General features: G+C 33.5%; 1 protein-coding gene, 1 long non-coding RNA gene and 1 pseudogene across 2 annotated transcripts; 2 read left to right on the top strand and 1 right to left on the bottom strand.

Annotated features, from left to right (window-relative positions):
* The first annotated feature begins 744 nt into the window (after nucleotides 1–744).
* LOC120074073 (heat-inducible transcription repressor) lies at nucleotides 745–4,513 on the top strand. Its single transcript, XM_039027058.2, has 6 exons — nucleotides 745–1,232; nucleotides 1,694–1,852; nucleotides 2,159–2,281; nucleotides 2,498–2,692; nucleotides 3,097–3,261; nucleotides 3,822–4,513. Exons 1-6 carry the CDS (start codon nucleotides 1,005–1,007, stop codon nucleotides 4,248–4,250), a joined length of 1,299 nt encoding a protein of 432 aa, XP_038882986.1. The 5' UTR covers nucleotides 745–1,004; the 3' UTR covers nucleotides 4,251–4,513.
* A 1,429-nt stretch (nucleotides 4,514–5,942) lies between these two features.
* Nucleotides 5,943–12,321, top strand: LOC150037381 (uncharacterized). Its single transcript, XR_016528169.1, has 2 exons — nucleotides 5,943–6,079; nucleotides 11,936–12,321. It is a non-coding gene; the product is annotated as an uncharacterized LOC150037381 (long non-coding RNA).
* LOC120073602 (ABSCISIC ACID-INSENSITIVE 5-like protein 1) lies at nucleotides 6,753–7,327 on the bottom strand (annotated as a pseudogene).
* Nucleotides 12,322–13,127: the final 806 nt, after the last annotated feature.

The following is a 13,127-nucleotide window of genomic DNA, read 5'->3' as shown; positions in this document are numbered from 1 at the left end:
ATCAAAACCAAGGTATATAGTATATCTTAATGAAGAGGTTTTTGATTCAAATCTTTCGACTCTTATTGGGACCATTATAGTATTTTAACCTAAAAAATCTTTGATAAAATAATAATTTCCATGTAGAATTAAGATCAAATTAAATATTTATATTTAATTCAACTTATACCGATAATAATTTGGGTCAGAAATTCGGGAATCGATGCATCAATTGATCTTTGATCATTTTTTTAAATTGAGGAGAATAATTATTTTAAATGATAAAATTATTAAAAATATTTTTAAATATAATAAAATGTCATTCTTACTTGTTTGAGAGTGATTTTAAAATTGCTAAAAATCACATTTTTGTGAAATACGTCTTTAATCACTCAAAATTAATTTTATATTTCCAAATACAATTTTCATAACATCAGAATTAGTTTTGAATATAATTAAAAGGAGATTTTCAAAATGACAAAAGTGATTTTGATTATTTTAAAATCACTCTCAAATATGTATAATGATAGATACGGATAGATATTTATATTTTACAATATTTGACAATAACTCTAAAAATAATGTCGTTCTTGATAAAATAATAATAATATTGTTAAATATCTTTTTCTAAAATGTATATATTAAAAAGAAAATAGCTTAACTGTAAAAGAATAAGAATAGCGCGCGCTATCTTTCTTTTTAATTTGTTAATAAATAATTGAGGGAATATTTTAAATTTATAAATTTAAAAAAAGAAAATGGAAAACGAAAGAAAGGGAAGTTAGTTAGAGACGAAAGAAAGGGGAAGAAAGGAAAAAAGAACGAAAGGAACAACAAAAACGGAAAATTCTCTCGGAATTCGACTCATCATTATCGTGGCGGAATCGGTTGCATTTCCGGTGGTTCTGGCGGCGGAGACGGCGGCGACGGCAGTGGTGGTGGCTGTGAGAGTCGTTTTGTGATTGTTCTGCAACTACGACGATCACAATTCGGAGAACCCAAGCAAAGAAGACACAGTTTCAATAATGGCGTATAGAAGGAGACAAGGAATCACCAGGGCTTCCACTTTCAAAGAAGAGATCCATCATCATTCCGATGAATTTGATCATAATTCCATCTCTTCTTCTTCCTCTTCCTCTTCTTCTCTTGCCGCTCAGGCGATCCGAGCTTCTGGTGCTCATCGAGATTCTTCGCTTTCCTCTGCCCTTGGTGGTTCTTCCTCCAATTTTTCCGCTGGCCACATGCGATCTAAGGTTCTCTCTCTCTCTCTCTCTCTCTCTCTCTCTCTCTCAATTAACTCTATAATGTTGAATGAATCGCTTTGAGTTTCTGTTTGATTGATTTGGATCATGATAAGAAATAAGGAATTTCATGAAATCTCAGATTTGATTGTGTCTATTGCTACGTTTTCATCGGTACATTAAGTTATTGCAGATCAATATGATTTTCTCAGCATCAAATTCTTCCGAGGAAGTGATGATCAATTTACTAATTACATTTTCTTAGAGGTTCATTTTGATTTTATCGAGAATTTCATCGGACGGCTTTTTCTTTTCTATTTGTTTAGTCCTATCAGAAGAATAATAGTAGCTGATTATGATTCATTTCCGTATTGGAATTCTTCAGCAAGCTCTGTTGTTTTTTGTTGGTCATTCAAATATGCTTTAAATGGCTGCCACGTAATCTGTGTCTGATCCTTTACCTCTATTTCCAGAGTTTTGCTGGTGAACATGTGACATTCAAAAGTGAGTCGAAATCGGGGTTTTGGGGTGTACTGGCTCGGAAAGCTAAGGCCATTCTTGAAGAAGATGATATACCCATTGAAGAGGAAACAAGTAGGTTCCAGTCCATTAATACCTCAACCTGTAGCCAGGTGAGCATCACCTATCCGGCGTCCTTACTATTTTCGAGTTCAATAATTGCAGGATGGAGAATTGAATTATTATCAATCTTAGCAATGGTAATCGACATCTTAGGAACTGGCTATCTAGCGGCAGTATATTACATAGATATAGGCACAATTTATTGTGATAATGATTTATGTTATGTGTATGCAACATCTAAGGATTTGAATTCTCACCCCTAAAATGTATTGTTGTATTTTCAACAACAAAAAAGATCTCATACCAACATAGAGATTTTAACTTGTATGCAATTTCACTTGTCCCTGGTGTTCTAGGAGCCATGTCAGTCTACAGATTACGATTCGAAAAAATCAGACAATCCTGCAGTACGAAAGGGTTTGGATGCAATCTCAACTTCGCTTAATCAACTTGGGGACACATTTGAAAAGGCATTTGAGGTAAGAACAGATCAGTGGCGTCCCTTCTCACAGATTAATACGAAAAGCTTACTATATCTAAAAGCCTAACTGCATCCTTTAGAGTAAATTTAGCTGTCTTTCATGTTCCAGCTGTAGTCGAGTCGAAAAAATCCATCTAAGAATATCTCAGACTTGGCTTCTTACTGAACAGATAGCTTTTATCTTACCATTTTCAACACCTCGTCTTGTTTGCAGGAAGGTCGCTCAATTGTGGAAACTAAGACTGCAGACATCATTCAAGAAACTCGTAAATTGCAGATTAGGAAAAAGGGCAATAATTCTGAAGGATTATTTCCTGCTCTGAATAATCCATGGCAGCAACCGAGTATACAGTCTCCAGAACCAAATATGCAAACACATCATGAAACTCAACTGAAGGCATCTCGAGACGTAAGGTGCCAACTTTGTAATCATGTATCGTAATGCTACTATTGAATTTTTCCCCCCTCACACCTTTTCTCTCACGAATTGAAGTCAACTTGGTTGGAATTGAGTCATTATCTTAGCTAAGTTTACTCTGATAAAGTAGCTTGGCTTACATGTCTCTTCTTCACAGCTTAATAGGAAGTTTTCGAATTCTGCAATAAGGAATTCAAAAGATTAAAGCCTCAATGTCTGTCCCAGTTGAAACTGTTCCCTATGCTTGGGATTTTCAATGTGAAATATCGTGAATTTTGGTGGTTAATTTTTCACTCATACTTGCACGAATTTCTGTTAGAAGAGAAAAAGTTTACCATTGGTGGTAGAGTGCATCAATGGGATAACAGAGAGTAACAATTACTTGTGGACTGTAGGTGGCGATGGCGACAGCTGCCAAAGCGAAGCTATTACTTCGGGAGCTGAAAACCATGAAAGCAGATCTGGCTTTTGCTAAAGAAAGATGTGCACAATTAGAGGAAGAAAACAAAATTCTCAGAGAAAATCGGGAGAAGGGAGACAATCGTGCTGATGATGACTTGGTATATACATTTACTTTCCTCTTTCAGTTCCTGCCAGGATTTTTAACACTTGAACATCAATTTAGAAACATGGATAGTAACGTGCTAACGTGTTGCAAATTTGGTCCCTATTATTCGATTAAAGTTAGAATTTAGTAATTTAGTCATTTTGGTTTAGAATTAGACTTTAGTCCTTTGATTTGATAAACTAAACCATTTATAAATAGTCTTCGATAGAGATTATTTATGAGAATTTTATCAAATCATAAAGATTATTTAGGAGACTTTACCAAATCACATTAGTTAAATTCTAACTCTTAAAATTACATGGATTAATTATTATGAATTGTCCCCGTGGTAATTAGGAGGCATGGTCAAAGTTATGAGCTAAGAGTACATAGGTTTAATCCATGGTGGTCACACCACCTATTATGATTTAATATTTTACGAGTTTCTTTGATACCCAAATGTTATAGAGTATGATGAGATTAATTTATAAGGACTAAATTCTAATTTTCTCAAAATCTATGTTAACCAAAATTTTAACTGTTTGGAAACCTATTCTTTTATTCTAAATTCAGATTCGGCTTCAACTGGAGACTCTATTGGCTGAGAAGGCTCGTTTGGCGCATGAGAATTCAATATATGCCCGGGAGAACCGCTTCTTAAGGGAAATTGTGGAGTACCACCAACTGACAACGCAAGATGTGGTTTATTTTGACGAAGGAATGGAAGAAGTTACAGAAGTTTATCCCATATCCACCTCTCCAGAGATCACCAAAATACTTTCTAGTTCTGTTTCCCCACGCTCCCCAACCTCTACAAACTCACCTTCTTCAGCTGCAGCCATGGAAGATCTTCCTGTTGTTCCTCCTAAACAAGACAAGGATCATCACAAACGCAGTGATGGACACCCATCTCCCACTACAGTTTTTGAGGAAGAAGAAGAAGAAGAAGGTACTGACAAAAAACCCTTGCCTTCTAGTACTTCTTCTTCCTATGGAGTTTAATTTTACTGTTCTTTAAACTAAAAAACTATGGAAAAGAAAAAAAAAAAAAAAAAAAAAAAAAAAAAAAAGAGTTTGTTCTTTTTCTTCCATTGGGGAGGGTTGGTGGTGATTTGATTCTTTTTTTCTTTTTTTCATTTATTGACCATTTTTTTGCTACTAAAATTAACAAGTGAGAATTGTAGAGTATGCCAATGCCATGTGAAAATTGTTGCAAAATAATAAAATATCAATTTATTCTGTTTTTGTTGTATCCCACAAACAAAGATTGTGATGCATTGAAATATTTATTGTATTTGCTTAAAGTATGGCACCCTGTATTTGCTTATAGTATGGCTCTTTTGAGACCATTTCCTATATTATTTAGGATGGACAATTTTTCATACTCTCTCTATTTATTGTGTGTCACATCAGCATACTTTTAAAAATAAAGTGAAATCTACCGACATTAATATTGAACCCACCAATATGTATGAAGCCATATTTATAGTGTGAATAAAAGAGTATAATATTTCGTAGCATTAGAAATGTTGGCACTTCTTTCTAACAATATGTGGGATCGAAAAATTGAAACTCTAATCTCGAGATTGATAATACAAGTACGTGTTAGGTTGATTTTTTTTCTCTAACAATACGTGGAGTGGTGAAATCGAAACTTTCAAATATAATATTTTGGTTTGTTTGATTAGTAGGAGCTTTATTTTTGTTTTTGATGGGTAATTGCATAATTGAGAGAGCCAACATGGTAACTTTTTGTTAATTTAGGAATAATTTCAAACATTCGTGATTCGTAGAGTTTTTGTCAGAAAAAAGAAATTAATGTTTTGTTTGTTTAAGAGATATCTATAGTTCATCCAACATTCAATTGTATTCTTGGTTTTCATGTTTTATCGATTAAGGCTAATATTTTTAAATTTTAAAATAAGGGATTTAATGAAAATAAAATTATGTTTTTTCTTATATAATATTTTCTAGTGTTTATAAATTTTTTTATGATTTAAATAATTATTCAAAATGTGTATGATAATATATTTATTTATAAACTATAAACTAATTGCAATTGCTGACCAACTGACATATTTTATGTTAAAATTTGGGAAATTCTTATAAATAGAAAAATCTAAAAAAAATACTTACATCTTATAACAAAAAGTTCCAAAAGAATACTTTTGGAACTTTTTATTATAAAATGTAAATATTTTTAAATATTTTTTTATACTTTTAAATTTTATAAAATTTTTATTTTATAATATACTTTATGATATGATATAACATATTTTAAATTTAAAAAAAAGGTTTAATATTGATCACTAATATATAAACTAAATTTACAAAGGCAACAAAGTTATATGGGTATAAAAAAGACGAGTAAAAAAAAGTTTGTATATTGAATTGGATTAAGTTATTAAAGGATAGTGAAATTAATGATTAGGTATGACTTTATATTAAAATATTGAATTAAAATTAAGAGAAAAATTAATATTTTTTTCAAAATTTAGGATGTGTTTGGATGAAGTGATTAGATTAAAAAATCATTTTGAAAAAATTTGTGGTGTTTGGCAACTTATCAAAATGTTTTTTTTTAAATGAGTTTTAAAAATAAATTATTTTCAAGAAATCACTCAAAGCCAGATTTTAAGAAAAGAGACTGACCGGGAATGAATTTCATTTTTTATGTTATATTGACCAAAATACCCCTAATACTATCCCTCCTCCTCCCACATTTTGACCTAGTCGACCTAGTCGGAAATTTCTTCTCTCTATTACCTCTCTTTTTCTCATTTTGCCCAAGAACTTCACTGAGATCTTACAGTTCGTAGCTTCGATTTGAGGTTACTTTTTGCTTTAATTTGATATTAGACTTTGATTGTTGCTTCTCTTCTATGTTGGGATTATTTTTGGTTATGTTTTTTCTTCTTTTGACGGTGTTTGGATTAGAGTGGATTAGATTTCCTTTGGTTTGATGGCGTTTTATTGCGTTTTTTTCTTTTCATCGTGCTTTGGTTTAATAGCTACCAATGTTTACAGGAATCTGCGTAAGTAATACTGATTTTTGTTCTATTTATATGTCTGTTCAAAAGCAACCCAATCAACAACTACATTCATGCTTATGAGTGATAGGGAAACTCTTTTGAGAAGAGTTTGTCTGTTAACGGGCGTTTTGATCATTGTCTGATATGGAAATTCTTCTCAAACAGATTTATTTCCCCAAATGCAATCACTTCAAAATTTCAATGGATAAAGACTTTGTTGAACGTAATGGTCGGTGACTTTTTGATGGAATTTTCTAAATTTGGGGTTGAAGTTTTGTTTAGTTGAGTTTTGCATTAGATTCTTGATTTGTCGTCGGGATTTGAAAATAAGCCATGTTTCAAATGGATTTAGAACACTGTATCAGCTTCAGCATTGATTTACAACATTCTTTGCCTTCGTGCCCTAAAGTGCCCTCGATTTGGCTTTCCCCCAGAGGAGTGTTTTGTAAAAATCAATGTCAACCTCTGATAGTTACAATATGTATATGACAACTTCGGTAGGACCATCAATCATCCTTTTCTTATTGCTAGGCTCAACCCAATCAGTCATCAAGCTTTGGCATTTCTGAACTGAGTTGTTATCAGATAATCCCAACTGATTGGGTGAGCATTTGATTAGTTGAAAAGCAATTTTCCAAACATATTTCTGATTCTTGGAAGACAGCTACTGATTTGTTGTTCACAGAACATAGTTGTTGCTTCATTGAATAAGAAGAGGATGCTTCTTGAACCACTCCAGCTTTCACCCAGGAAATCTTCCAAAGTCATTTCCCTTCAAGCTTGCTGACTTTGGCAAGGATTTTGCTGAACATTAATGAACTTTTGGGGATGTGGGTGTTGTTGATCTTTATGAATATGAGACCAAATCTCATCCACAGTTTTACCACAAAGTGGAATTGGAATGGAAAAAGAGCCTTGGCGACAAAGGTTTGCCCTTCAATTATTGGGAGCCATAAAAGGGTGATATTGAGGTTCATTTTCTTGTGATTGTGAGTGAACTTGAATTTAAATATCTTCAACATTCCATATAAATAGCAAGAAACTCATCCATATTCATTAGGGGTGGACAAAAAACTGCTCAAACCGAACCAAAATTGTAGAACCGAACCGAACCGATTTATAAGCAAAACTAAATTTTTCGGTTCGATGCGGTTTGTTGGGTTGTTGAAACCGAATTTAAACAGTTCGGTTCGGTTCAAAGCTTGAAAACCAATTTCTAAACTGAGCCGAACCGTTTATATATAAATATATATAAAATTATTAATATTAGAGGTGGAATCAGTTCGGTTTGATGGCCAAATTGAACCAAACCGCTTTTGTTTATACATGAAACCGAACCGTACTGTCTGTGCGGTTCGAACCGAACTGAATCGAATCGGTTTAATTCGGTTCGGTTCGGTTTCAAGAATTGGTTTGAGTCTTTTTTTTTTTTGCCATTTTTTAAAACCTTTTTTTTTCTTCCTTTTATTTTCCTTCTTTTTACATAATTTGAAATTTGTATATTCTCTTTTTTTATTTTACAAATTTTTTACATAATTTAAATAACCTTTTATTTTCCTGTTCCTTTTCTTGAAATTTGTATATTCTCTTTTTTTTTTATACTCTAAACATAATTTAAATATCAATCCAGTAATCCACAATAAGAACATGTCACATAACACAAATCTCTAGCACAATCGAAATGACTACAATAAAAAGTTAAAAATTAAAAGTTCTCCAAAGTACACATAGCACAAATTTCTTAAATATCAATCCACATTCACAATAACTTATAAAAACATATCAATCCACATTCACAATAATTCATAAAAACATATCAATCCACAATAACTCATAAAACATATCAAATCAATCCACAACAACTCATAAAAACATATCGATCCAAATGACTACAATAAAAGGTTAAAAACTAAAAAGTTCTCCAAAGTAGAAGTATGCTTCATATTTGTTAATTCATTTCTGGTTTACACGACTTCAGGCAGATACACAATACACAAGTCACATAAAAGCAAATAACAAGCTAAAATACTAGTGTTGAATTCCAAAAGTCCAATCAATACAAACAAATTTGTTCGCTTGTCAATCATGATTCTCCTTCTCCTTATTTTTTTGCATTTGCCGCTCCGTTCAATCTCGTTATGAAAACTAAGAAACAAATCATAAACTTGTTAGTAGTTACTATAATAAATATGTTTAGAATATACGAACCTTCCTCTTCATCTTCAACTTCCTCCAAGTATTGTCGTAAACCAGTGCTAATTTGTTCAGAACGTAACCAATTTTGTGCACATACAAGTGCCTCAATAGTGGTTGGAGATAATGAGGTACGGAAAGGATCAATTACTCTCCCACTAGTGTTGAAGGTGGACTCAGAAGCAACTGTGGATATCGGAACTGCTAAAAGATCTCGTGCAATTTTGCTAAGAATCTTATATCTAGAAGAATTCTCCTTCCACCAATATAAGATATCAAAGTTATCTTCACGTTTAACATGAGGCTCCAGTAAGTAAATATCAACTTCTGAATCCACACTTTGTGAATCATCTTCATTCGAATCTTTAAAATCAAAACGGAAAATCTCTGAACTTTTAATAGCAACTGATAGTGACAAATTGTATTCATTGAATAATGCTCTCAAAACACCCTCTACCTTACTTCCTATGGCTTTTGCCACATCAACATCAAATAATTGATTTAGACAATTCAAAAGAAATTTCATCTTATAACGATGGTCCAAAACGAAGGCAACATACAAATAAATTTGTTCTATCTCTTTTTCCCCAATACTTATCAAACTTTTCATGATTTTCATTGTCATTTCTTGCAAAAGCACATCATTAGGACTAGTTGCACTTGAATATTTTTTTATGCAATTCTGAACAATACTAATCTCATGGAAGACTGTATTGGAAGTAACATACAAAGACCCTGAAAGCCTAACAGTTACTACATAGAATACTGACAAGAATTTGATAATATTCTCGCAATTTCCCAATCCCTGGTGGTTGCTTTTTCCTCCTCATTCATGTAGACCGTGTCGTAGTCTTCTAACCTCTCAAATGCCTTTTCAAATTTTACAGCGGCCTCAAGCATCAAATAGGTAGAATTCCATCTAGTTGGAATATCAAGACATGACATACTTTTACTATCTATGTTCTCCTCTGTGATATACTTCTTAAATGTGACAAGTCTAACAGGAGAAGATCTAACAAACCTCACAGCATCTCGAATCCTCACAGCATCTCGAATTCGAACCAATGAATCATTAATATCTTTTAGGCCATCGCATATAATTAAGTTCAATATATGTGCACAACATCTAACATGCAAGAATTCACCATCTAACACCAACCCATGCTTAAAACGTTTCTTCAAATAAGCAATGACAGTATCATTTGACGAAACATTATCAACTGTCAATGTCATAACTTTTTCAATACCCCACTGTTTTAGACATTTCTCAATCTCTTTTCCTATCGTCTCCCTTCTATGATTCTCAATTAGGGTGAAATTAAGAATTCTCTTATGTAATTTTCAATCTTTATCAATAAAGTGTACAGTCAAAACCAAATAGTTCATATTTTGGATTGATGACCATGTATCGGTTGTGAGTGATACTCTATATCCTTCTTTCACAAAAATGCCCTTCAACATCTCTTTTGCGCTATCATAAATTCCCAAAATATCCTTAGCAATTGTTTTTCGAGAAGGAGAATAAAATTAGGTTCTACTAACGTCAAAGTATCATTCACAAACCTCTTAAACCCTTGGTTCTCCACGAATTTAAATGACAACTCATCTATAATAATCATCTCAGCAAGTAGTCTACGAGTACTTTCAATAGTAAACATCTTGTAACTAAGGGATGAATGTGATTGTGAATTATCTCCAAATCCTTCATTGTTCTTAAAAACCAACTTAGTTTGTGTTACATCTAACTTAGACTTGTTAATTTGATAAGGATTTTTTTACAGTAATGTTCAATATGCATTCTCATAGTTGAATTTCCATTCCTTCTAGGATGACATGCATACACCATACCACAATAGTTACATTTAGCATGCGGATCATCATCACTATATTTAGAACATTTAGTAAAGTGATCTCATACCATAGATGAATTTTTCCTCTTTCGTCCACTTGTATGTTTTAAAACTGTCTCCTCACTTTCGGCTTTTCGTAGTGGTGGTGGTAGTGATGGCATCACAACAACATCATCATTGGAATCGTTGCTCTTGCTCAAGCTCATTGTGATAGACGGATGGTACCTATAAAGGGGAAAATAGAGAGAACTTATTACCATTAAACAAAATCATTTACATTTTACTTAAACTAAAAATTCAAACACAACAACAACAAATTATTTATCTAAAATTATTTTAATTACCTAAAATTTCAATAATTCAATCGGATGAGGACTAGCTCGAACCATTCGGATGAGGATGAGCGGCGGCATACCGGTCGCGATCTGAGCACAAACCAAATTTTATTTACCTAATATTTCATTATTGATGTGGTACTAGAGTTAATTAGATGAGTACTAGAGTTAAATTTTATTTTAGTTACCTAAAATTTCATTATTTATCTCTGTTCAAAACGAAAGAAGCTACGGTCTGGTCGACGAAGAACTCTAGTTCACGAAAGAAGAAGTGAACGGCGTTCGTGAGGCGTGAACGGCGGTCTGGTCAACAAAGAAGAACGGCGACGATCTGGTTTCTTGCCACGAAGGTCGTCGTTGTCGCCGTTTTCTTCGTCGACCAAACCGTCGCCGTTCTTCTTCGTCTACCAGATCGTCGTCGTTCTTCTTCGTCGACCTCGACCAAACTGCCGCGACCTCGAACCATTCGGATGAGGACGAGCAGCAGCCTACCGATCGCGATCTGAGCACGAACCAAAATTTATTTACCTAACATTTCATTATTGATGTGGTACTAAAGTTAATCAGATGAGTACTAGAGTTAAATTTTATTTTAGTTACCTAAAATTTCATTATTTACCGCTGTTCAAAACAAAAGAAGCTACGGTCCGGTTGACGAAGAAGAACTTTGGTTCACGAAAGAAGTGAACGACGTTCGTGAGGCGTGAGCGGTGGTCTGGTCGACGAAGAAGAATGACAGCGGTCTGGTAACGAAGAAGAACGGCGGCCTTCGTGACCAGATCACTGTCGTTCTTCTTCGTCGACCTTCATGGCAAGAAACCAAACTGTCGCCGTTCTTCTTCGTCAACCAGACCGTCGCTCACGCCTCACGGATGCCATTCACTTCTTTCGTGAACCAGAGTTCTTCGTCTGGTTCTTCTTCGTCAACCAGATCATAGCTTCTTTCGTTTTGAACAGAGGTAAATAATGAAATTTTAGGTAACTAAAATAAAATTTAACTCTAGTACTCATCTGATTAGCTCTAGTACCACATTAATAATGAAATGTTAGGTAAATAAAATTCGTGCTCAGATCGCGACCGTAGGCCGCAGCTCGCCCTCATCCGAATTATTTGGTTTGAGCCAGTCCTCATCCGATTGAATTATTGAAATTTTAGGTAACTAAAATAAAATTTTAGATAAATAATTTGTTGTTGTTGTGTTTGAATTTTTAGTTTAAGTAAAATGTAAATGATTTTGTTTGATGGTAATAAGTTTTCTCTATTTTTCCCTTTATAGGTATCATCTATCTATCACAATGAGCTTGAGTAAGAGCAATGATTCCAATGATGATGTTGTTGTGATGCCATCACTACCAACACCACCACGAAAAAACGAAAGTGAGGAGACAGTTTCAAAGCATACAAGTGGACGAAAGAGGAAAAATTCATCTATAGTATGGGATCACTTTACTAAATGTTCTAAATGTAGTGATGATGATCTGCATGTTAAATGTAACTATTGTGATATGGTGTATGTGTGTCATCCTAGAAGGAATGGAAATTCAACTATGAGAATGCATATTGAACACTACTGTAAAAAAATCCTTATCAGATTAATAAGTCTAAGTTAGATGTAACACAAACTACGTTGGTTTTTAAGAACAATGAGGGATTTGGAGATAATTCACAATCACATTCATCCCTTAGTTACAAGATGTTTACTATTGAGAGTGCTCGTAGACTACTTGCTGAGATGATTATTATAGATGCTTCATGGAGAACCAAGGGTAGGTTTGTGAATGGGACTTTGACGTTAGTAAAACCTAATTTTGTTCTTCCTTCTCGAAAAACAATTGCTAAGAATATTTTGGAAATTTATGATAGCACAAAAGAGATGTTGAAGAGCATTTTTGTGAAAGAAGGATATAGAGTGTCACTCACAACCGATACGTGGTCATCAATCCAAAATATGAACTATTTCGTTTTGACTGCACAATAAAGATTGGAAATTACATAAGAGAATTCTTAACTTCACCCAAATTGAGAATCATAGAGGGAAGACGATAGGAAAAGAGGTTGAGAAATGTCTAAAACAGGGTTTTAAAAAAAGGTTATGACATTGACAGTTGATAATGTTTCATCAAATGATATTGTCATTGCTTATTTGAAGAAGTGTTTTAAGCATGGGTTGATGTTAGATGGTGAGTTCTTGCATGTTAGATGTTGTGCACATATATTGAACTTAATTACGATGGCCTAAAAGATATTAATAATTCATTGATTCGAACTCGAGATGCTGTGAGGTTTGTTAGATATTCTCCTGCTAGACTTGTCACATGTAAGAAGTGTATCACAGAGAGAACATAGAAAGTAAAAGTATGTTGTGTCTTGATGTTCCAATTAGATGAAATTCTACCTAGATGCTTGAGGTCACTGTAAAATTTGAAAAGCCATTTGAGATGTTAGAAGACTACGACACAATCTACATG

The sequence above is a fragment of the Benincasa hispida genome, chromosome 3 (genome assembly GCF_027475165.1).
Source record: "Benincasa hispida cultivar pf3 chromosome 3, pf3_genome.v1.1, whole genome shotgun sequence".
In the NCBI taxonomy this organism is placed as follows: Eukaryota; Viridiplantae; Streptophyta; class Magnoliopsida; order Cucurbitales; family Cucurbitaceae; genus Benincasa; species Benincasa hispida.
The sequence above is the reverse complement of the archived record's forward strand: the minus strand, read 5'-3'. Positions and strand labels throughout refer to the sequence as shown.